Source organism: Pavona decussata, unplaced genomic scaffold (genome assembly GCF_977016875.1).
Source record: "Pavona decussata unplaced genomic scaffold, jaPavDecu1.1 SCAFFOLD_27, whole genome shotgun sequence".
Lineage (NCBI taxonomy): Eukaryota > Metazoa > Cnidaria > Anthozoa > Scleractinia > Agariciidae > Pavona > Pavona decussata.
The window spans coordinates 174,724-201,453 of record NW_028145450.1 but is presented as its reverse complement, the minus strand read 5'-3'; the positions used below and the strand labels follow the sequence as shown (position 1 = coordinate 201,453).

The following is a 26,730-nucleotide window of genomic DNA, read 5'->3' as shown; positions in this document are numbered from 1 at the left end:
AGCGCGTGATGCTTTCGCACACCTTGGGCAGTGCGCGCGCATATCAAAGCTTGCATAGCACAAAAACTGTAGAAAGCCACCTTAAGGTGGCTAGTACCAATTTTCACCTTTTTGACAGTTTATGACTTTGAAAGAATAGGACAAAAATATAAACCAAGGCCATTGTAACACTTTTGTGGAGTTGAATATTTAATTTATAGTTGACCAAAATTAAGTGTTATTTCGGCCCTGGCGGTTTCCATGGCAACGTTTGGAAATGATTATTCAGACCTATTTTTTAGCTTAAGGCAAAAATAATTAAAAAAAAAATAACCCGATGACCCCCTGTTTTTTTTTTTTTTTTTTTATAGTAATAGCTTTTGGCATTTGAAAAGGAAAATGCACAATGATTTTAAAAATATATACAGAACGGATCTTTTGTAAATTGGGAAAAAAGACAATTTTTACGCAGTAAAAATTTCCTTCCGTTGAATTTTTTTATTTTTTGGGATGTTTCCTTTCAATAACAATAGCATATTGAAGCATTAAAAAGAGGGGGTCACTGGACTTGTTTTAATGTAAAAGCCTTCGTGAGTTTAGTAATTCCCACGCGCGTCTTCGCGCTTTCAAAATCTGGATTCTATAAGATCAATATTTGCTCATGATCTGTTCTGACTACCGCTGACTGTTGCGTGTGCTCGTGAGGGCAGCTACTCTTTGGAGAGTTTCGGAGTCAGTTGATCTGCTGTTTTCAGTTGTTTACTGCTTAGAAGATTACTTAGTGGCAGTTAGAGCCTCCTGGACTCACCTTGAAGGATTTCCTCACAACGTCTGGCTAGATTAGCCATGTTCTTGCCAAATGGCATCAAGCGAAAGATTGAAATGGACCAAACTGTTTGCAGAACACGCGTCAGTCGGTGTTTCAGAATGTTAAAATTGCGAGACTTCTAAATTGTACTATACTGAGCTTCTTTATTTGACATTTTCTCGGGCATTTGTCCTTATTCTTCGCGGTTGTTTTAGTCTAAGTGTACAACGATGGCGGCCAACATTCTCTTCGTCCGCGTGACTGGCGGTGTCCTCGCTGATGAAGTTGTCAGTGGATTAGACAGGATGGCGAGCAGTGTCAGTTACAAATGTTGTGTAAAGTTTGTGAAGGTCGTCGTAAGAGTGGCCGTTGACCACAAAAAATACAAACTATAGAATGTGGCCAAGACGAACAAGCGAAATAATTTGTGGTAGTATGTCGGTACTCCATTTTATAAACATTTTGTGAGTCCTTGAAGCTCCGTCACAATCGATCGCAGTTTTGACTTCCAAACTTAACATTGAATACCAGAAACAATTTGTCTTGAACATAAGGAATTAACTAGGGTCGTACTGGTAGATACAGTCTGGGATATACTTGAAATTCGTTTAAAACAGGACAAAAGTTACTTAGGAGGAAAAAAGCGGCGTGCAGCGATATTTGTTTTGATTTTTTAGTCTCTCTTTATTCCGTGTCTTTCGCACGTGACGCACGGTAGTCAGACGTACTCCCCGCGCGAGGAAACTGGTACCAACCAATTTAAAGAAGAAAGCCATCCCACTTCCCGCCGAAAAAAAAAACGCGGGTTGCCGCACAAGTTGAGTGTGACATTTACGGTGGCTTACATAGATGGGGCGGATGTACGTACGCCGGACGGTCGGACAGTGACGTCATAACCAAAGTTTTTCGCATTCGTGGGTTTACCAAAATCTCTTATAAATGGGGATTCGCGCGCGCGCTTTCGGAGCGGGGAGCTCCTCTAATATGGTTTCTGGCCTTTTTTTGAGTGTACCCTGATTGTGTTTTGTTTTGGCAGTTAAAATAACGTAGACGTGAAAACTGCAAAGGACCGCGAACGATAATGCTGTCAGTTGACGTAGGATCTACAAGAGACCTAATCAGCCAAAAATAAACTGTAACACAAACTGCAAGGCTGATACTACGTGAAAGAGTTGACTTTGCGAGACAACAACCCGACAGTAGACGTGAAAACTGCAAAGGACCGCGAACGATAATGCTGTCAGTTGACGTAGGATCTAGCAGTTTTCACGTCTACTTTATTTTTTTGGGGCCGTAGGTCTTTACAGATCCGATATGCTGTGCCTTTTAAGCATGGTCCATGGTTTCAATGTTAAGATGGTTTTGTCCATCTACATTCAGTTTGACTTTGCGAGACAGGAATTCGATGCTTTGTCTGCTTTCTTCCTGAGGCACGTGATGTGGCAACGCGTGATTCGGGGGGCGGGCAGGTTCAAAGTACGAAACTTGATAGGACATGGGTTTTGTTGCATTTTATTTGAGCTGGCTCTGTCGCTGGTTTCATTTAGAACTGCTACACCGTGCTGACGAGTTCCAATAAGAACGAAACAGCTGTCCACGGTTGCAGCCCTGTTTTGTCGGTTTCTGTCGGGTTGTTGTCTCGCAAAGTCAACTCTTTCACGTAGTATCAGCCTTGCAGTTTGTGTTACAGTTAAAATAACGCCCAACTTTAAGCGTCAAAATTCGATCCTGGTATGCCAGAAATTGAATAAAAAAAATACTATTCTCAACGAAAGAACTGTTATTTTATTAATTGCACCTGAAGTTTTCGCTCTGCAAATTAAAACGTTTGCGCGTAAAAATTTTCAACTTGAGCCCCCCAAGTCACCGGGCGCGACCAGAAGTGGAATGTAAACAAAAGAAAACACATGCAAATTGAGGAGAAAATCACACAGAAGTTATGACTAGCCCATCAAGCGGAAAGAATTCATGGAAATTCTGTTATCTAAACAAGTATTCCTACCTGGGAAGCTAATAAAGCGAAATTGTTCGTCGAATAATCTAAAACAAGGAAAAATTCTAAAACAAAGTAATACTGAATAAAAAAGGAAAAAACAAAAACAGCGATGGTCACGAAATCTGGTCTGTAGTAACAGGCGTTTCAACTTCAAAACCCTATTGCCAAACTATGTTAGATAATGAATTTACTTTGATAAAAATGAACTATGAAATGAAAGTCAAAATTATTATAAATGACCTCTGAACAAAATGGAATGACAGCGGCTAACAAGACCACAAAGAAAACGAACCGTAATAATTGTATCCCAAATAAAATAAACTGAATAGTTGTTAATGCTCAAAGCCAAAAAACATCCAGATGCAAGTATATCAAAGCAAACATTTACAACAATGATAAACACACCTGCCAGGCAGGGTCTTTTACAGATGTCTATCTCCTCCAAGCTTTGAGAGACTCTTACGAAAAAATTGGCTTTCGATGTTCGTCCAGGATTGTTTGAAACTTATACCCTCCTTCCAGTCACAGTCTTAGCAAGTGTTCATCATCTCTCTCGTAATGTAAGGCTCTGTAACTTACCTGGATAAAATGACTTAAAAGGTAGCGAGTAACTGAAATTGTACCATATGTCCGTACGAAGGCGCCAAATGTTGGTTCTTTAATTTGGTGTCAAGTGACATGTATGATGATTTGAATAAATTACCCTCCAGCCCCTCACGCAACATTCTCCTGTTAATCAGCTAATTCTAGAAAGTATTTCAAAATAAAAAAAAAAAACAGCATTTCATAAGCGATACATGGTATTATATACAGAGCTTATAATGCAGTGTGTGGAAAGAAAAGATGTGCTTTTTTTCGAATCTTGCAAATCGAAATTTTAAATGCGGTGTTAGCCAGGAATATCCTGGTTAATACTTCTTAAATAGTTTAAATGTAAACGAGACATCAAGTGACATCTGGAAATGTATGGCCTTGGCCAAGATCCATCGTTCGAAAGTGAAATGAAACTGCTACTAGCTCGTGCAGGTAAACGACATTTGGTTTAATTTTTACTTTGTTTTTAATCTTATCGTATGAGAGTACTATAACGAAGGCAATTGCTGCATTGACAGCCGATAAAATTTTTATGTTATTTCTTGTAACTTTTACTGAAGTTCTCATGAGAGATCGATAGAATGACTCTGATAGTAACAAATTCTTGGTTTTCAAGTGACGTCAAAAATTTCCAGTATTCAAAACCAAGAGGCCTACAGAAATTTGGACTTCATCTGAAGGAAAGATTACCTAAAAAGATAACTCTTCACAATTCCATAGCTCAATAATCGTGCATTCTTTTGACAAAATAACAATTTCAATTTGCGCATTCAGTTAATCGTGCGTGATATCAGGAGGACGGCTTTGCCAGAGCTGTTCGTACTTGAGAATGACTCTTCCCGCGATTTTCAGCATTCTCTTCGGGTGAAAGTGGACTCCAGATGTTTTTTTTCCTACTTTAGGCCGCTATGTTGGTGTCCGTCAGAAGGGCACCAACCTCGCGTCTCGATATAACGCTCTATAAATTTGTGTGGAACATTAAGTCAAATTATCACTCTTACTGAAAACCGTACAGACCTAAGACTTGGACAGAGTCCATTTTTATTTATCGTCATTCATTGAAAATAAACTTGCTGTTCCTATTTAATCGGGTGTTGATTTATGTGAATAAGACTCTGAGTGCTCGCTTACGAGAGCTTTAAGGACGGTGCCTACTATTGTTACTGCGCATACGTCCTGAGCATCGCGAGATACTCGGGTGTCCTATGGGTGGTGCCTACTAATACAGAAATATTTTTGCGCGGTTTAAATCTATACGGAGAAATCAGAACTTACCAAATGTTTTTGGTATCTCAAAAGAAAATTGGGGGTAACCATGCATTTTTCAGAGATAGTTAAGCTTCAATTTAGCAAAAAATCCCATACATTGCTTTATATTTTGGCGTTTTTCAGAGATATTATTGCTTAATTATCTCTGAAAAATGCGTGGTTACCCCCAATTTTCTTTTTGGACTCCAATAGGCCTTGCTGAGATCTGCTTTTTCCGCATAGTCATAGACCGCACAAAAATACTTCGGTATTAGTAGGCACCGTCCTTAAAACAAAGGAAAAGTCCAGCTGGGTAATCCAAAAAGTGTTCGCGGTCGCGAGAGCTTTTCATTACAAAGTTTAAGTCGTAGTTCAAATGGTGATTCCCAAAGTTGGTCTTAACTAGAGCTGGTCGCTGACGTGACGTGACGCGTACGCGTTCGTGATAAGTCAATACAATACAATACAATACAATACAATACAATACAATACAATACAATACAATACAATACAATACAATACAATACAATATAAACCTTTATGACACTTCCTGAAAAGGCCTTTTATTGATAGTAATAATTATTATATAAAATTTAATGGTATACCGAGTGTTAGCAAATCGATAAAAATTCTATCCCGCCAGTGACAACATCATTTTTATTCACAAATGTGTGATATCATTTTTGACCAATCAGCTCACAGTATTTTTGCGCGCTGTAAAGCACTTGTGGTTTTCCGTCGTTTGGCTGCCGTTTGGTCTTTTTGGAGGTTTTGAGTTGGTTTTTTCGCGAGTCGAAATTGAGTTTATTCTAAAATGGAGACGAGCAGATTTGTCGAGATCACAGATGAGGAACTGATCGAATTCGTAGATGAACAAGAAAAATCCGAATACAAAGAGGAAAACTGCGTACGACGTCGAGTTATTTAAGAGTTTCATTTAGCCATCAAATCCTGGCTTACTGGGTTCAACATCTCGTCATGAGCTTTTACCCCAAGTTCTGAACGTCCTCCTCTCGAAGTTCATCTTTGGCGTTAGAAAAAAAGATGGCTCCGAGTATGAACCAACAAGTTTGAAAGGTTTTCTTTCAAGCATCCAGAGATATATGAAAAAAAAAAAAACTTACGGCTTCACAATTTTTACTGACGCTGCGTTTAAAACTACAATGGTCTACCCTCAAAGCAAAACAAAAAGATCTAAAAGCCAAGGGATTGGGAACAAGCCTAGGACATCGGATGTGGCCCAAAAGTGTCACGGCAATTTCAATTTCATCACGGCAATTTCAATTTCACCACGGCAATTTCAACTTCGTTCACGGCAATTTCAACTTTGTCACGGCAGTTTCAATTTCACCACGGCAATTTCAACTTCGTTCACGGCAATTTCAACTTTGTCACGGCAATTTCAACTTTGTTCACGGCAATTTCAACTTCACCACGGCAATTTCAACTTTGTTCACGGCAATTTCAACTTCACCACGGCAATTTGAATTTCACCACGACAATTTCAATTTTGTCACGGCAATTTCAACTTCGTTCACGGCAATTTCAATTTCAAATTTCAAATTGCGCGAACTGAAATTCTACTTTGGTTTTATTTACAAAATTTAGATTTGCGCGACAAGTCGGCTGAAATTTATTTCCGGCCCCGCTCAATTTGTGACTAAACAGGGAGCGGTGACTGTCCATGGCTGTCGCGCAAAAACATCTTTGCGAGGTAGGGAGAGGCGACATTTCGCTCGAGATGGTGCGTAAATCTGTGACGTCTGCGCCAAGGTAACTGGCCGCAGCTGTTGCCAAAAACTTCACCGTGCAAAACTACGAAAAGGGAGCCCAAATGCTGGCTCAAAATTGTTTTTTCTTGGGATTCTAACAGGTAAGTGTGTTCCAAAATTATCCAGATTTCATTTAATACGAATTTGGTTGCAAAGAGGCGAACAAGTCGAACGCTCAAAGCTATTTTGCTGAGTATGTTCAAATTGTTTCGCGAAAAAGTTGCCTCCCTTGTCAATATTTATATAGTAAAGTCAGCAGATGCAGATCAGCTCGCGCACAACTCAGTACACGACATTAGTGCTGTCGCGTAAATTTTATGCAAATGAGCACTATAGAAAACCGTAAGAAACGAACAACGTAAGTCAATAATTTAACAATTTATTTCTTTTTCACAACTTTTGTGGACTCCCTGTGGTGAAATTGAAATTGAAATTGCCGTGAACGAAGTTGAAATTGCCGTGACAAAATTGAAATTGTCGTGGTGAAATTCAAATTGCCGTGGTGAAGTTGAAATTGCCGTGAACAAAGTTGAAATTGCCGTGGTGAAATTGAAATTGCCGTGACAAAGTTGAAATTGCCGTGAACGAAGTTGAAATTGCCGTGGTGAAATTGAAATTGCCGTGATGAAATTGAAATTGCCGTGACACTTTTGGGCCACCGTAGTACGGCACCGTACCTAACAGACGAAGAAATTGAACAACTTTGTGCTTCCAAATGCCTAGGGATTGAAAGCCCTCAAGCCGTTATAAACACTTTGTGGCTAATACATACATTTCGGCCTTCGCGGCGGCAAAGAACAGAAAGAGTTAGCCTGGGGAGATGTCAAACTCAAGCAAACGTCCGACGGAAAAGAGTATTTAGAATACTTGGTTGAAAGACAGACTAAAACTAGAACTAGCTCTGACCCTAGAGATACGCGAAATATTAAGCCTAGAATGTACTCAGCTCCCAATCTACTAGCTGAGAGAGATGCAGTTCGCGTTTACAGAATTTAAGCAAGCAAGCGCCCAGAAAGCATGAAAACGGATGACTCCCCATTTTACTTGGCGGTGAACAATCTCCAGCCGTCCAGCCTATCAATAAGAGCTTGGTTTAATCCACAACACACCGGGGTAAACAAGCTCAACAGTTTGCTAACAGACATTGTAAACGAGGCTCGTCTTGGACTGGAAAACAAGCGATTGACTAACCATAGTGCTCGTAAGGACCTCGTACAGAAGTTAAATGACAACGAAATACCCCCAACGCAAATCATGCAGATCACAGGACACCGGAATGTTAATTCCGTAAACAACTATTGATCGTTGTCGAACAAGCAAAAAGAAAAAACATCTTCTATTTTGTCGTTCAAAGGCCAGAATGACAATAGAGAACCACGCTTTTCCATGAGTACAACCGAACTTGCTCCGGAAGAATATCAGTGCATTCGTAGCCCTGAAAGACTTTAAATGCCTCTAACAGGGCTTGGACCATTAATAACCCGAACAATTGCTGGAGGAACATTCAGCATAAATGTAAATCTGCAGCAGAATACTTCTCCTGGTAAACGTGAAAGCACATTTGAAAATATTAGTAGGAAATGGAAACGTTTGAGGGTAGTTGAAAGCAGCGATGAAAGCCAGGAGTAAGTTTAATACAGCAGTATGTTCAGATTTGCTGGTTACTGTTAGCCGAATTTCTAACCATGTTTAATTTGACATTAGTTTATACCAGGGACCTACCTGTTATACATTTTCTATTTATATAGATTTTATTTGTGACCTTTTCGCTTAAGTCTTGCTTTGTACTGTAATAACTCGGTCTGGTATATGATTGATACAAATAAACAATTGACTGTAAACTTATGTACTCAATTTCAAACCTTAGTTTTTGAAATAAAGAATAAAGCATTTTTTGTTGTTTTGTGACCATTTTATATAATAAAAAGAAAGTTACATGGTCGCTTAATGCTACGAAATTTCTCTTCTCATGTTGAAAAACATTTCACTCGTTCGCTGCGCTCACTCGTGAAATACTTTTCAACACTCGAAGAGAAATTTCTTATCTCCGCGCGGCCATGTAATATCCCCTATTTAATAAGCAACATTATACGTCAAAACGATAGTAAATGTAAAAGTTACAATAATGCAATGATTTATATAATATTAAATGTGAATTAGGGAGAAACGAAGACTCGGAAAAAAATCCGAGTCGCTAAAAAGAACAACTTATATATAAATATACAAGTGCAGTGTTCAAGTATTATTATGCACCATTATTGTCCAATTAGGATGAAGCTATTATGATTGTAATATATTGATAAGTAAGGTGCGAGTTAACGGTCGAGTTGCTGTCGTGTAATGTTCTGTGTGAGCGGGTGAATTAAGATACTGATCTTAGATGCTGGCGGTTTGTTTTCATTTGAGAATTGGTACCGGCGTTCTACAACAAGAATATGTCTGATCATATTTAGGAAAATGAAGCATTGGCTTAAACAAAATGGGCTTTTAAAATACAAGAGCTTTTTTTTTATGGCAATGGGTTTTATGCTCACCCTTATAACCCATATTTTACATAAATGTTTTTCATGCTATGCCCGATAACCAGGATTTTTTTGGAGACTTTTCTGTGAAAGTGAGTCTTCAACATTTCGGACCGCTTTTTAATTAGAATGGCTGTTTAGGAGCTGTATGAATAATTACTAACAGGTGCTTTTATTAAAAACACGGGAAGACTAAATAAATGATTTTGCGAAGATTTCCTTCTTGTTTCCTTCAGTCCACTATCAATATAAAACAATGTACAAGAGAAACACAGAAAAAAGACGAATAAAGAAATACCTGACTGACGAACACTTTCTCTTTTCTTTCCCTAATCGATTCCTAAAGGCAATTTACTCTGTAAACAGTTATAGACCCAGAAACATAAGCTAGTAGGTTTGTTGCATTTGTCACAAGAACAGTTTATAATTATTAGTCGGTTTGTAGTTGAATTGTCTCTAGAAAATTTGAAGTTCTTTTAATTCGCTTTGTTCCAGGACTGCTGTCTCGTGGAAAAACGAGCTTGTAATTCTATCTAAAACGGGCCAAAAATTAAATGCATATAAGTACACGTTTTGTTTGAGAACTCTAATATGAAGTATTTGCAAAATCATTTTCTTTGTTGTCAACAAATACAGACTGCGAGGGAGTGACTCACTGAAACATATTAATTTGTCATGTTGGTGCAATTTTCGCTTTCTCAATAAACTTTAAAAAGATGGTAACTACCTAACTGCACGCAAGTTGACTACAAAATAAACCGACTTTGGGACGAAACAAACAACCTGGATCAGAAAATTTGGAAATGTTTCGCTTTCAAACTTTTTTGAAGATGAAACACTGATTCAGCAATGTTGCGCGGTTTAGGGTTAGGGTTAAGGTTAGGGTAAGAACCGTTTTTTTTTTATATTTTTGGATTTTTGTTTATAGCTGTAAAAAAAAAAAAAACTTCAATGCTTAAACGAATTTTAAAGGACATCTCTCTGGCTTTCTTTTTATTTTATTTTTTTTCTTTAGTCTACTCTTGATTCTATTTACTGACAGATGGTTTGTAATTTCCAGAAGGAAGAAACATTAGTTTACTTTCGCGCCGTGCCCATTGACATATCAGGCAACAATCAAGTCTTCAACATAACATTCCTGTCTTTTTTTTTGCATAACTACTCGAGAAATAAACACTGGTTATAGTTTTTTTTCCACATTAAATTTGTAACGGAGCCTTGCTTTCATTTTTAATTTTGTATTTCGCAGGGCAATCGACGTGCATGTTCAGCTTGTAGACTACCTTCTACCCAGCGTTGTTTAATTTTTGCGCCTTCTTTCTCCTGTTATGTACACTATACCGGATAGCTCTTGTGACGGCACCAAAAACATACCGGGTAGGGATTTCGTTCACATACAGAAAACCCCGATTTTCAGATCTGTTCTGTTTTGTGCCGGAGCAATGCTGCGCTGCTTCGGGTCTTGAAAGAGAATCGTCACTTTCAAGAATAGGTTTTCGTTACACTTTATTGAGATGTGTGAACAGAGAATCAAACCGAAACGGGAGTCAAAAACGAGGAGTGAAGATTGGATTCTAGTGGAAAGATGCATGCGGCGGTTTTTGGCCACTTCTGTTCACACTGTACTAGCTGAAATATTAGGGACCTTACGAAAACACCACGGCGACGGCGACGACAACGCCACAACACAAAAGGCTTAATGAGCAAAAACAATCGCTCTGCACGTGCGTTTTACATTTTGGTACATTTCTTTGTCGTCCTCTGCAAACCGAATTCAAGGTTTTGTTGAGAACGTGAACCCACGGGAGTGAATTTTTCATTCTCTTCCTTTACTTGAACGGTAATCCTACCAATTTGGTTCCTGGCTAGTTTGTCGTTTGTGTATACAATTTTAATGAGTTAAAATAATCGCGAAGTAGCACAAATGAAATAAAGTTATACTTTCAAATGACGTTTGTGTTGGCGTCACCGTCTTGCATTCGTAAAGGCGTAGGACTTGCTAGCGAAATTCCGAAATACAGTGCTCATCGGGCTTTTCTTTGGCAATTAATTGCGAAAAATAGAAAAAGAAACACTCAAACACTGAGCATTTATTGCAAATAGGCAATTCGCATTTCAATCATTTATATTTAGTGTTCATGAAACACGAAAAACACATTTCCATCACGCTGTGCGATGTCAGCAATATCTTTCAATAGCTCGCCATTTCTGGTAGCGAAATTGTCTTTGTACAGCGCATGCTCGTCAGGGGGGGGGGGGGGGGGGAAATAGCGTTTGGCAGATGGGGGAGTCGGTATTTTTGTGACTTTTGCGCAGTCCATCACATTTGAATCAATTATTTTGTAATTTGCATGATTTGTGAATTGAGTTCAGCGCGTGTTTAGAACGGCGTTTGCTGTAACGCCGAACCACTGTCGCATTATCCGACTTGGCAAGTCGAACCAATTAATTTGAGTCGAACTTAATTGCGGCAAACGTCGCACCATTCATGCGCCTATTTCAAAATTAATAGGTTCGGCAAATTAAGTTCGACTAAGATTCGACGTTTGCCCCAGGCCTTAAATACAGCGGATGATTAATTATTGCTAATTTTATCAGGCTACGAAGTCAGTATCCTTTAGCTGTTAGAACTCTTGTTATAAGGTCCCGATCTGTTAGATCGTGTTCAGGAGCGAAATAAAGCCAAAAACAACACAACTTTGATGATGTTAACGTTAACTGACATGCTTGTGCAGAGTTTTTACCAACAAAACATTTTATCAAGAAAAAAGAATAATTAAACATGTTTGAGGATATTATTTACTCAAGCCTTGTCATTCTTTGACACGGTTATTACTTACCAAACTGCGAAACACCAAGTCTACACTATGCTGGATAACATGCCCTTGCGAGAAAATAGGGACCTTACGAATGCACAACGGTGACGCCAACGAGAACGTCATTTGAAAGTATAACTTTATCTCATTTGTGCTACTTCGCGATTATTTTAACTCATTCAACTTGTACACAAACGACAAACTACCCAGGAACCAAATTGGTAGGAGTACCGTTCAAGTTAAGGAAGAGAATGAAAAATTCACTTTCGTGTGTTCACGTTCTCCACAAAACGTTGAATTTGGTCATTTCACGTTGTTGTTTTGCCGGGAACGACAAAGAAATGTACCAAAATGTAAAACGCACGTGCAGAGCGATTGTTTTTGCTCATTAAGCCTTTTCAGTTGTGGCGTTGTCGTCGCCGTCGCCGTGGTGTTTTCATAAGGTCCCTAATAGCACGGGGACACGTGCTTAGTCCCGTGTTTCACGAAGTGCAACTTGTGAATTAGGGTCTACGCAGGTTCGACGTTTGCTACCACACTGGAATTAAGTCGACTCTTTGTCGAACCCATTTTTAATAAATTCGACGCGACCTAGATTCGACGTTTGCCCTAGGCCTAAGTTGCGTCTTAATTTCTCGCGTCATTAGCATGGGCACTTTTGATCAAAACATAGTTACTCACGAAGCTCGGTCGACAATAAATACACCCTCATATTCACGTACGTAAAGGTGGAACAATCACTTATATTTTATCCCGTTGTTTTACCCGTAGTCATCTTTTTTTTGTGTGTGTGCTGAATTTTTATAACTTATCCTTTACAAAAACAATAAACTACCACTTCAATCGTTGACTTGTCTACTAATACCGGCTATATAATGTGCGGTTTTTTTTTTCAAACATTACGTGTTTTTCCTTGTGCTCGATTTGATATATATGGCGAAGGGAAACGCTGCCTTACGAAGCTAAGCGTTCGACACGGCCGGAGCTTAACCCAGTTGCATGAAGCAACTAGCAGCATTGCTACTCACTTCTTGTATGGGATGCTTAGCCATCGCAGGGTTACACCAAGCTGTTTGTTGCTGGACCCTGAGTGTTGGTCACGTCGTGGTTCAAACCCTCGACCTCCCGCGCAGCAGTCCGATTCTCTACCAACTGAGCTAACCGAGCGGTAGCAAAGTTTTTGTCCATATCGTTAATTCAAACAATGTCAAACTGTGTTGTTGTTATTGTTGCCTTATTGTTGTTAAGAAAAGTGCAAAGTTCAGACCTCTTCCTTACCCTAACCCCGCTCCTCCTCTGTAATATAAGTGTTTATTGTTTTTATATGTATTGTATTGAATCTCTTGTACGTGAAAAATAAAATCGAATTGAATTGAATTGAATTGACTTCTGACAAATCCATTTCCTCTAACAGGAACAGTTGCCATGGAAACGCTGCCAGTCAAGTAATCCTTCCAAGAGGACCAAACGCCAGAGTGGTGCGTGACGGGTGACCTTGAACAAAAATTGGCTAGGATAAACACTGTACCCCTGCCATCACGGCACTGCTCAAGTGATTCCAACAAAATGGATAAGACTTGTGTTGGACTGCCTAGGGCTGGTAATAGTTCCTTAGCGACATTTCATTTAAGGGAAAGTTCAACTGAAGGGACCATGTTCGCTATCTGGCATTACCCAGTGAGCTGTGCTCGTCGAAAGTATTTCCCTTCTAACTGATTCTTTGTATATCAATCAGGTTCATGGGCGGATTCCTTACTAACCACGTATCTTCCTCATACCTGATATCTTCTAATGTGTTCAGTTTTCGTGTTATCGTGATTCTTGATATTTTCGGTGATTACCTGACCGATTCCGACGTTGTCCGAAGGGTGTTCACAATGTGGCGAAGATTTTCGAATCGAAGATATCCCTAAATACAGCTCGCCTTTGGAGGGCTCTCTGAACAAGACTGTAGATATACAGATAGCGGCTTTATTTACCCTAGCCTAGGCCATAACATGATTAGAATGACCATTGCATATATTTGAACCGGACTGTAAATATTGCCCAAAAAATATGTATGTATATTACATCTTAACCAGCTCTGAATTGTGCCGTAAACGCTTGTAAGAAACAGGCCCCCAGCTACCTCGTTTCTCACTTATTTCGATAGGATACTGTGTGCTTTTAAGTTTGCATTAATTTAAAGTATCAGAAAATCGGTCGACTTTTAAACGCGCATGGCTGCAAAGGAAAGAGCTCTCCACTCGGTCGTTCAGCTGTTAATCTGGTTTCAAGAGTTTGTTCACTCGGTTTTTGATTGGTTTGTTTTCGCCTTCGAGCGCTCGGTTGACCGTTTGATCGTTAACTCGGTGATCCGACTATCCGTTCGTTTGCGTTTCACTTTGTTCAGTTGCTCTTCAGTTTGCCCAGTTCTCTTCGCTATTCAATGGCGCAAACATGTTATAAACAATTAATTTTAATCAATTAGAAGCTGTATTAAAATATAACGAAAAATTTCCTTCATGTTTTAATACTTATTGCTGTAACGCTAAAGATAATATACACTATAGTGTGCCAAGGTCAAAGAAGAATTCACCTCGCCGGGATTTGAAACCACGACCCTGGATTCAGATCACCAGTGCTCTAATCAACTGAGCTACGAGGTGAGCTGGGAGCTGCTAGTGGAAATTAAACTGAATAAGTTTGATAATGTTAATGTTGCCTGTTACTTTTTCTTCTGCTATATTTGTCTCCAATCGCAGAAGCCAATCTCCTTCCGATAAAAAAAAAAACCCTGCTGAATATAATCTCATGGACTGGTAGGGCTAGATGGCTGTTTAAGACAGTTGTCTTAGTGTTTTAAGGCCAATGTATTTTTATTCAAAACTCCCTTCAACGAGAAGTCTCCCGGAAATAAGTCGCGAGGCTTGTTACACGATACTTTATTGTCTTCCAAATTTCCTGCCTAGTTCTCCCTCCATTTTAACTGCGCAGGAACAAACGTGCCACGTATTTTTGCTGTCAAACTTGGTTAAGTTGACACGACGAACTACAAAATAATCTCTCAGCAGCAAAGACATTTATTAATGTCGTCATAAAATTACACAAGAGAAATGCAATATACATAGCGGATAAATATTGTCGGCTATTGCATGGGTCGTGGTTCGTGCATTCTGAACAATTGATTGTTTTGAAAGAGTCTCGAAAGCCTATTTTGTTATTGCATGAAAACGTTCTAGACTTTTTGAACGAGCTTTGAAAGCCTTTGCAAGTTACGGTTCTTAATTGCGAGAACACCCCCACAAAAAAAGCTTTTTGTCCAAAACCAATCTACAATTGTCTGAATTTTATTTGACATCAGTGGCACGAACCATCATGCTATTTAATATCCCAACAACAACATGTCATTAACTATTCTCACTGTCTAAATAACCACGACACTAGCCTGTGCGGAACACTGGCATGTTTCTCATGCCTCGGTGTTTTAGAGGCAATGCCACACGTGTCTCTTGGGACTTCATCTGCCCATTTAAGCAATCTATTCCTGCTCTTTGGTCCTTCTCGCAAAGTTATGCCATTCTGGGATTTCAGAATGCTTTTTTACCCACTCACCCCCCCTTCGGCGACGCGTCCTACCTTTCCTTTCTCTGTTTTACGACCCTCTTTCTTTGCAAAGTCTCTTCTCCCGTATCTTAATTCAGCAAAGGCAGTGAGTAGTTGTAATGACAGTGAAAATGGCTTACTAGTCACTAAAGACACTTGTGTACAATCTACGCTATTTATGTCTGAATTTCGTGTGGCTAAAGTCACACGAACCATCAAGTCAATGATAATATTCCAGCAACAAATATGTTCTCAAACAAGCTTAAGTTTAAAGAAACGTTTAAAAGCTTGAACATGCAGACGGTATACATATTTGTAATCTACGTTATATACACGGTGTCGTCTTGCAGACATTGTGCCACCCATTTGAAAAAGAAGTACGCACAGTTTGCAACAGGACAACACTCAACTCGATCTATTCAACGTTTGCCTAGCATGCATCTCAAATGTTCAAGGAAGTGTTGCTTTTTTTGGTGTCAGTTAATTTAAACTTTAGGTTATTCTCCTTTATAAAGGACTCTACGTAAAACATGTAAATTAACAGCCTACCATGGAAATCACTACGAACACAGATACTGTATTACCAAAGTCTTCTTCATTTTATGTGCTTTTCTCTTCTTTTTGCAATTATGGTCTTTAGACTTTTGACAGGGGTTTAGGCAAGGCACAATACCTCCCAGTCATCTGGGGTGAAGCAGTAACTCCCAGCCAGGATTGTTCGCAGGTCTGTTACTCCACTTGGTGCAGGGTAGAAATCGCCAAGTTATGTGCGTGAATATTTGTTTTTGTTCTCCTGATCATCGTGAATATTTGTTTCTGTTCGCCTGATCAGCAATGAGGATGTCGCGTCCCTTATATGTTATGTTCTCGCCTTACTGAAAAAAGTACTTTATTTCTAACCCCTTTTATTTTCAAGCTCATTCCCCCTACCTTTAGTTACAGTTTTCTTAAACCAGTTATAAGGAGCTAACTCAGGGCTGATAACACTACCACGTGACATAAGTTCCTTTTATAATCCGTAGGGGAAGCGGAGGCTAGCACTCGACGATAGATAACTCGAGATTGACAAAATTTCACAAACCTTCCCCACCCCTCTCCCCCTTCCCCCGTTGAGAAAAAAAAAAAAAACATCAAATTAAAGTTAAAACAAAAAAAAAACAAAAAAAACTAAAATAACACAAGTAATGCCTATCCACAGAACAAATCCCCTTTTAAAATATTTTTATGCACACTGAAGGCCAGTACTACACTGGATAGGAATGGTTACTGCTATGAAATTATATGTGAATAAAATGTTCTCGTTATGACGTAGCAATGTGCTACTTTAGTTCTAAGAAAGAGATTTTTGTGTCTCAGCTTACAGTCTTTCAGTATAGAAACATAATAATTCATTTTTTTGTGATATTTAAAAAATGTAAGCTGGGGTTTATACAGCAACGCCAGTTTGTATTTTTTAAGTTGTTTCGTGGAAAGTTTCTACTTCATCCGGTTGGAAGTGATAACTTCCTGCCAGGAATGTTTGTGCGAAGGTGGTTCCATAGCTGTACCCATTGGGTGCTGCATAGGTGTAACCAAGGTCGGTGTATGAATTTGTACTTGATGAGGCGTAGTCATATATGTAAGTATCATGAGCACCCCCGAAAGTAGGTCCATAATAGGAGCAGCTGTATGTGGAATGTTCCCTTCGATAACTATCTTGCCCTGTTTGAGTCAGTTTCACCGGCGCCCATCCTGGCTTGTTTACCAACGAAAACAGAAAAGCTTTCGAATCGTAACGCCATGAACAACTGGAAACTAACAAGAAAATAAACAAATTAGAAAACAAACAAACTGACGCGTGCTTCTGATAATTACCGCATGGGATAAAGGTAAAGTCACACTTCAGGCCTAAGTGGCCCACACAGCGGGTCGGAGATTAACCTGATCACCTTAGTATGAAACAAATAAGAGTACTACTCCAACCCACCTACATCCCCTCCCCCCGAGTAGCAATGCCTCCATCACAGGACTAAGCCAGACAGTCTTTTGCCAGTACTTACCTATACCGTAAGGAAGATAGTGAGACAATGCGGAGTTAAAGCTACTCTCTGACAAAACTACGCGACAATATAGAGATCAGCTTAGCCTCGAACCACTGACACTTTGGTCTGCCGATCCGCTTACCATTTCCAGTTGTTACATAGAATCACCCAGTACTTCTAGTTAACGAAAAATCTTGCAAACACAGACTCGCGTCATTGCTCACAACTGGTGATCTAGTTAGGGATTGATTCAAGGCTAACAACAAGGTGGTCGCTAATCGTTGGACCAGTCTGACATATTTTTTCGGGTTTGCATTTTTTTCCCTAGAATAAATATACAAAATCCGTAGCGCGTTTGCACAAGTGAACCCTTTGAGAATTGTAAACGTTGGTGGAGGGGGAAGGGAGAATTAAAACAATGCAACCATCTAAAGACCTTTGTTCAAGATTGTACATACTCCTTTGGTTTAATAAACTCTTGACAGTTTAATGAGAAAATCGTGAAGTTTAGTTATCACTAGAGAAGCAAAAAAGAGTCAAGTCTTAGCCATAATGACTGAAACACCTCAAGGTTGCATTGCATAGGGACACTATGGGCCCGTTTCTTAGTACTTTTGGATATAGAAAAACGACAAAAAATGGTCTTTTAGAAATTTAACACATATTCATCGGATTTACGAGAAAAAGTAGTAGCAATAGTTGTTCTAATATGAGAAGCAAACAATGAAATACAGAAGTGTTTTTCTTTAATTCAACTGATCAGTGGGTTAAGTAAATATTCAGTGAGTTTCACTCTAAAATCCTGACACATAAAGGGTCAATTATTAAAAGACAGTTTAGACGGTGTTTACCAAAACCACGTTCTAAACCATTTTCAATTTTGCCAACAGTCGTATCTAAACATTGTCTGCTGCTGACACTAACAAGAAGGCTTGCATGCCAGACAAGAAAACTATTTATCTACTTAAAATTCCACTTATAAACAGATTTGGAGGAACAGTGATTGTCTTAACCCTTTCACCGCTAAAGGCGACTAATGTCGCCGTTTTAGAGGCTTCCACTTTCAACATTGGCCACGTTCTCAAATCCAGAAATCTGGTTATTATGATCTACTAATATTGTTAATTAGTAAGTGTTTTAGGCTGTAATTTTTGCAAGCAATTCGAGCAAAGGCCAAATTTTGCGAGCACTTTTAAATTGAGTGGGACCATTCGATACCCCTTCTGGCATGTCAGATGTCTACGATCAAATTCGCCGGTATTCGCCAAGTGTGCCCTTTCCCGCGACTTTCCGGCTAAGGTCATTGCTGCGAATCGCCAGTAAAGCCAACCCATCAGGTTGGGCGATTTTATCACCTGACTTTTCAAAATTGCCACATCGCCGCCATCGGCGAAAAAAATCGCCAGGTGTGTCCGCATTAATCGGTGGCGTAAATTGCTTGCGATTTTCGCTGGCGATCAAATTCGCCGCGATCAGCGTGTAATATCATAATTGTCAGGTGTGTCGCTGGCCTAAAAATGATGTTTTTAAGAGTTACCGTATTAATTTTTAACATCGGTGATCTTAGTCTTGATTAAAATATAGATTATGACGGAGCCCATTTCTCAATTATATACCTCAAGTAAAGTTCGTTCTATTTATCGAGTAAACGTCAACTCCAAGGGCGCGTTTTTTTATCTACAATTCTGGAATAAGAATGGTTGGTACGGAATGCTAGGAATAATTCGGATTGTCTGCATAAAAAAACCCCCGTCGGTCCTGGCCGAGTAAACATTGCGTAACTAATATGGCGGCCGATGAAAAGGCTGCCATTGCAGCCGTTATCGCAGCAATTTTCCTTGTACTTTTGGTACAATTAAATTAGAAGCAATGTTTCATTTTGTCCAAAAGTGTAACCTGATTTTTTCCCTTGTAGAGACGTATTTGAATCCGCAGCGCTCATCTCGCCGTCCGCCATCTTGGATTTCATTCACAACATTCTGTTCATTCTGCCCCAGGGAGCAGAATGGATGGAATGGCATTCTGTCCATTCCGGAATAAGAATGCGGAATAGAAAAACGCGCGCATTTTACATTCTGTCCATTCACATTCCAGAATTGTCAATAAAAAAACGCGCCCCAATACAAGGTTGAGTATACCTCTTTTGGATTTATAATCACTCCAAATAAGGTAAGGACACCACCAGGAGTTAACTCCACTTCACACTCTTATTCTAATCCCCGGAAAACTACTGCGCATTTAAAATACTAACTTGATATAAAGTAAGCTAAATAAAGTCACTTACTCCATAAGATACTGGCGTATCCTCCAAATATGTACTGGCCGACCTTTATTATCGTCACAGTAGGACCCTTGTTATCGCACCCGGAGTGAAAGGTAAATGCAGCCCAACCATCAACAGACGCGTGCCAACATCGCTTCCAGGCAGATGACTTACATTGAACAACGGGCTTTAGCCAGGTGTTTAATGCTGTCAGGTATGTGTTGTTCTTTCTTAGGATGACTGAACTTGCTAAACCAGCTAAAACAAAATAGCATACATTATTAAGAGTGACGATGCACTAATCACATAAGTAAAGATGTGTAATGGTTTTTGAAAGGAGTTCCCGGAAAATTCGTGTTAAAACTTTTATTTGAGCTTTTGACGAAGTTCATATTGTCTGACAGTTGCCAACTATAATTAAAGACGATATGAAAGGAAAGAAAGCCACCTAATATTTTCAACATAACTCGCTGACTAATCTAGTTCACATAGAAATTCGGTATGAATTGTTTCTTTCTAGCTGGTTTGCTTGTGAGGTTCGGGAATTCTTGTCACATGTGCACTCAGGGCGAGCCGTCTATCGAAAATTAGTATAAATCTACTAGCGTTCTATCACGAATGCTGCTCTCTTATTGACTACGCTACTCACTATCTATTCTGTTGTAGACAGTGAGTAGCCTATCAGTGTGCAGTTGTCAACAAAATGACAGCGGCTTCGTCTCCTTTTCGAAGAGTCTGTGAAAAAGGATTTTCGGATAATTACTTGTCAGGGCGATTCCAGAGAAGACAAAAATTGCAACGAGCTATGGAGTGAACATTTTTCCCGGTAAAAAAAAAGAGTAGAAACAAGTGACTAAATGATTTTATTCTTCATTGACACTTTTAAAACTCGCAATTATATAATTTTGAAAACATTTAAAGATGCCTTTCACTGACACATGTTTTAGATAACTTGGCTTCCAAAGGGGCCCCTTTTACTTCGGTATATCTTCAATTGTCATTTTACAATAGAAAAAACTAGGCTCCTCGTCTCAGTTTCGAGCGAATGAATGGTTTTCATTTAATACTTTGTCACGCATTCACCTATATCTGAAATGAGGTGAAAAGGATAATAAATTTCACGAAATACTTCTAGTACCTGTGGGCCCATCCCAAACGACAGCAAATCCAACAACATTAAAGAAACATTAAGTGTGATAGCGGTACCTAAAAACTCCATTTAAGGTTGAGCCAAAATGTATTAGCTGTAGCACTCGGGTTGACAGTGGGAAGTAATTCCAAGCCCAATCTCAGATTTCCTGATTGAGTTTTTGTAATCAGCAACTGATTTTTTTAGCAGTCGTTTGACCGTCTCTTTAACACACTTTTTCTGGAAATGACTTGAAAGGTTGTGGAGATGTGTTTTTTTACAAGTAATATTAGGTAAAGTAATTTTTGGAAAAAAGCGTTTTAGAACCTAAGTTAAACCTTTTAAAATGAACAATTTAAAACGTACCGAGTCTCATCATATTTGAGGTTTCTCAGTGTACAATTTCCTTGGTTTCTGGCCATGGCCATCGTGAAAAATTCAGAAACTATATTTGACATGAAATATTAGAAAGCATCAAACTTTGCTACATAGAAAACGTTATTGGTCTCGAGCAGGACCTTCTTTAATACTCAGTCATAATGTTAACCTTGCGCTGTATAGGAAATCATAGGATTTCTAATACAGTAGAACCCCAGTAACTCGAACTCCCCCGCGCGCGCTAACTCCAACTGAGTCTCAATTCGCTTCGATTTGACCCAACTTTTCAGTCACTTTTACTCGGTTAACTCGAACTCGGATAACTCGAAATCCCCGTTTACTCGAACTAAATTTCGTTTCCATTGATCAAAATTTACCACGGTAACTCGAATTTCTGGTTCTTATAACTCGCAACGGATGCCCATTGAGATATCGCATTAGCTGTTCTTATCGTGTGTGCCTAAGCAATAAGAACTTTACGGATAATAGAACGACACCGACGCAAAAGGGAACATAAATTGTGTGTATAAATTGCATTGTCGTAAGAATGCATAATCGTTACAATTGTTAAAAAATGTATTAGTTTCTCGTGAAATAAGTTTAATTTGCACTGTATTGTATACCGAAGTGCTGAAAATCAATAGACTGTTAATTATAAACCTGGAAAACTGAATATTTTAATCGACCCCGATAACTCGAAACCCCGCTAATTCGAACAGTTTTTCGTTTCCCTTCAGAGTTCGAGTTACGGGGTTCTACTGTACATGCAAACGATTAAAATATCTGAGACAACAAACAACCGAAAAAGCCTCTTCACTCATCCAAGCGAAACAGGTGCAGGCCTTGAATCGAAAAATATATACCGGATGGACACTTAAAAATGTAGAATGTAATATACCAATTGTAATATCTGTTAATTTACAGAAATACAGAATTTAAAAGTACTTTCTATGAGGTTCTTTGATAGCCGAAACCTAACTCTTTGTCTAGGGAAAAGTTTAGAGAGAAAGATTGGTCGGTTTGTCTTGGTTAGGCGCAACTCCTTTCCGATAAATACCTTAGATACGGTTGAAATTATCTGTTGTTTATTCTAAGAGCAACCAGTATCCTAAAGGTAAGAGCCTAATTTTGTGGCCGTGCTTTTTTTTTTTTAAGTAAATTTCACCCTTAAAAGGTACTAAAAGAAAACTAGCAGGATTTGTCTAATGTTTTACCTCTCTCAAATTTATAAAAGAAAAGCAATGACATAGATCTCTAACAGTTCTTTTCTCTCAAAAAATAACCTTCTGAATGCAAAAAGCCAAACTCAATGAAAAATAAAAGTAACCCCCCCCCCCTCACCCCCGGGGTTATTTATTTTTCTGAAATGTCCGTTTTGACGTCTTTGCGATCCTTAACTTTTATGTATATATCTAGAAATTTTCATTTTCCAGGTTTGGCAACCGGCAACTTCCAACCACGGCGCAACTCGCGCTTTGCAACTCAGTTACAATTCACAACACACAACTCACAAATTAACACTTTCCTTTCTGAACCTAGTCCAATTTTTTATTCTTGCACCTAAACTAACGTTCGCTATTTCGTTTAATTTTGGAACCGGGTACTAGATCAAGTTACAAAAATCAAAGTTCCTTTGCAAGATTTCATTGTAAATAACTCATTCTTCAGGTTTGTTCGTGTAAAGTTGAAGTTAAAGCTATTTCTTACAACGACACGAGTTCTGTTATTCAAGGGTTTCTTTCATATTCGTTGTTATCTGAAATTGACTTAAAATTTGCCACAAAACCAGCTGGACAGCTGCAGTTAAATCCATTTATTTTATCCTTACACGTCCCATTATTGAGACAGGGGCTACTGCCACACTCGTTGAGTTCTGCCGAAAAAATGTTATGACTTTATTGTTTACATGTTGCGTTTCATAATTTAATTAGTTAGTTAGTTAGTTAGTTAGTTAGTTAGTTAGTTAGTTAGCTAGTTAGCTAGTTAGTTAGTTAGTTAGTTAGTTAGTTAGTTAGTTAGTTAGTTAGTTAGTTAGTCTGTTAGTTAGATCGTTTAACTAAGCTCAGTTAGTCAAGTGGACTATAAAACCAATCTTAGTCAGTCAGTCAAAAGGTTGGTCAGTAAGCAGAGGTGATTTAGTCTGTTAAGAAATTGGTTGGTCTGTCAGATAAACAACGTTTGAGTGCAGAGATAGTCACTTAAGTTAAACAGTTAAGTAAGGATCTGTAATTATATATTTATAAATCACCGCATCGTTCAATCACTTTCCTAGCTGTTTAGTATCACATTTGTTCACCAGGCTTAAAATCTACATCACATTTCCTTTCATTGCGCATATGCCACTCATTGACATTCCAATCATAGCAGTATGCAGGATGTTTGTCCCATGAGCCTTGTTTAATTGCCTTAGCTCCCATGAGTCTCCTGTAGCTCAGTGGTAGAGCATCCGAACTACTAATCGGAAGGTCTTGGGTTTGACCCCTGAGAAGAGAACTCGGAATTTCTTTTTGCGAGTTTGCCTGTGTCATTACCGAATAATATATCATGCTCATGTATAAACTTATTACACGTAAAACACCCACTTAATATGAACTCTAGTGTGATCATAGGATTAGGTTGGTAGTTCCGTCAGCATAGGCCTTATCACGGTTTTCGACGCCATTTTGACGAGTACGCGAACAGGCTTGATTGTTTGTATGTAAATCCGATGTCTAAAAATTTGACATTAAACATCGCTTAATAAAAATTCATTAATTGGAAACTTTTAGCACTAGGAAAAGGATTTTAAGAAAAAAATGGGGGAAGTAGCTGTGCCAGAAAGCGTCCAGTCGTGTTTTGAACTTTCCATACACTTTTCTGTATACCGAACCAGCCGTGAACTGCTACTAAAAATAGTTCGCGGAAAAAAAATACCGGGAAATGTATGGAAAGTTCAAAACACGACTGGACGTTTTTCATCCCTCCATTTTTTTTTCTTAAAATCCTTTTCGTAGTGTAAAAAATTTCCAATTCATGAATTTTTCAGAAGCGATGTTTTATGACAATCATCAAGCCTCGAGTAAAGAACATAGTTTTAACCGACAAACAAACCAACAATGAAACAAATCATGCAACCTTTACCTGTAAAGTCGTGTCCGTCTCCTGTGAATACAGCTATGCACGTGCAATTGAATCCTCCTTTGGTGTTGTTACACAAGGTATCATTACCGCAGTTGTGTGTTCCTGTCACGCATTCATCTATATCTGAAATGAGGTGAAAAGGATAATAAAAAAGAGATTTACGGAAATACCTCCAGTACCTGTGGGCCCATCCCCAACGACAGCAAATCCAACAACATTAAAAAAAAAAGAAACATTACGTGTGATACCGGTACCTAAAAATTACATTTAAGGTTGAGAATGTATTAGCAGTAGCACTCGTTTGAACAGTGGGAAGTAATTCCAAGCCCTATCTTAGATTTCCTGAGGGAGTTTTTGTAATTAGCACCTGATATTTTTAGCAGTCGTTTGACCGTCTCTTTAACACACTTTTTCTGGAAATGACTTGAAAGGTTGCAGAGATGTGTTTTGACACTAATATTAGGTAAAGTAATTTTTGGAAAAAGGCGTTTTAGAACCTAAGTCAAACTCTTTAAAATGAACAGTTCAAAACGTACCGAGTCCCATCATATTTGACGTTTCTCAGTGTACAATTTCCTTGGTTTTTAGCCATGATCGTCGTGAAAAGTTTAGAAACTATTTGACATGAAATATTAGAAACCTTTCAACTGCGCTACATAGAAAACGTTATTGGTCTAAAGCAGGACCTTCTTTAACACTCAGTCATAATATTAACCTTGCGCTGTATAGGAAATCATAGGATATCTAATAGATACAACTCTAGTGTGATCATAGGATTAGGTTGGTAGTTCCGTCAGCATCTAAAGATTATGACGCCTATGCCTCCTTGTTCACTTTCACATACGTTGAGGTAAACTCTTATGGCCTGAGATTAAAGCCTCAAGTAAAGAACATAGTTCCATCCAATGAATAAACCAGAAAAACAAACAAATCATGCAACCTTTACCTGTACAGTTGTGTCCGTCTCCTGTGAATCCAGCTTTGCACGTGCAATTGAATCCTCCTTTGGTGTTGTTACACACGGTATCATTACCGCAGTTGTGTGTTCCTGTCACGCATTCATCTATATCTAAAATGAGGTGAAAAGGATGATCAAAAAAGATTTAACGAAATACACTCAGTACCTGTGGGCCCATCCCCAACGACAGCAACTCCAACAACATTAAAGAAACGTTACGTGTGATAGCAATACCTAACAATTACATTCAAGGTTGAGCTGGAATGTATTAGCTGTAGCACTTGGGTGGACCGTGGGAAGTAATGCCAAGCCCTATCTCAGATTTTCTGAGGGAGCTTTTGTAATTAGCACCTGATATTTTTAGCAGTCGTTTGACCGTCTCTTTAACACACTCTTTCTGGAAATGACATGAAATGTTGCAGAGATGTGTTTTGACAAGTAATATTAGGTAAAGTAATTTTTGGATAAAGGCGTTTTAGAACCTAAGTCAAACCTTTTAAAATGAACATTTCAAAACGTACCGAGTCCCATCATATTTGACGTTTCTCAGTGTACAATTTCCTTGGTTTTTAGCCATGATCATCGTGAAAAGTTTAGAAACTATTTGACATGAAATATTAGAAACCTTTCAAGTGCGCTACATAGAAAACGTAATTGGTCTCGAGCAGGACCTTTTTAAATACTTTGTCATAATATTAACCTTGCGCTGTATAGGAAATCATAGGATATCTTATACATACGAACGATTAAAATATCTGGGACAACAAACAACCGAGGAGTGCTATCCAGTAAGCCGCATTGTGTAACGGGTAAGACGAAGGTATATATTTGTAAAAGGCCGGTAGGTTAAGAGACCAAAGGCCTGAGACTTTACTTGTGTAGTTTTTCCCGTCCCAAATGTATCCTGGCCTGCATGTGAAATTGTACGATCCGTTGGTGTCGTTAAAAACAGCATTCGCACTGCAGTTGTGTTTTCTTTCTTCGCACAATTTTAAATGTTAGCTAATTCTCTGCGCATTTAAACTTAATATAAAAAAGCATGAAACAAAAAGCTTCTTCATTAGTACAAACAAAACAGGTGCAGGCCTTGAATCGAAAAAATAGACCGGATGGACTGCAGAATTGTAATATCTGTTAATTTAAAGACACTCGGAATTCAAAAGTACTTGCTATGGTGTTTTTTAGTAGGAAAAGCCTCACTCTTTGTCTAGGGAAAAGTTTAGAGAGAAAGATTTCTTGGTTTGTCTTGGTTAGGCGAAACTCCTGCAGGATATTTGTCCCATGAACTTTTGTTTAATGGCCTTAGCTCCCACGAGTCTCCTGTAGCTCAGTGGTAGAGCGTCCGAACTAGTAATCAGAAAGTCTTGGGTTCAACTCCTGATAGGAGCACTCGAAATTTCTTTTTGCGACTGTGCCTGTGTCATTACCGAATAATATATCATTCTCATGTATAAACTTATTAGACGTAACACGCCCACTTCATATGAACTCTAGTGTGATCATAGGACTAGGCTGGTAGTTCCGTCAGTATTTAAAGATTA

The 26,730-nt window shown here is 38.8% G+C and overlaps 1 protein-coding gene across 1 annotated transcript in view; it reads right to left on the bottom strand.

Annotated features, from left to right (window-relative positions):
• Positions 1-26,730, bottom strand: part of LOC146485164 (uncharacterized) — a 428,948-nt gene that overhangs the window by 290,000 nt on the left and 112,218 nt on the right. Inside the window, exons 9-10 of the mRNA XM_085103552.1 lie at positions 25,178-25,300; positions 24,232-24,354 (exon numbers count right to left, since the gene is read on the bottom strand). Of these exons, the coding sequence (XP_084959678.1) occupies positions 24,232-24,354; positions 25,178-25,300 (246 nt within the window). The remainder of the gene's footprint in view (positions 1-24,231; positions 24,355-25,177; positions 25,301-26,730) is intronic.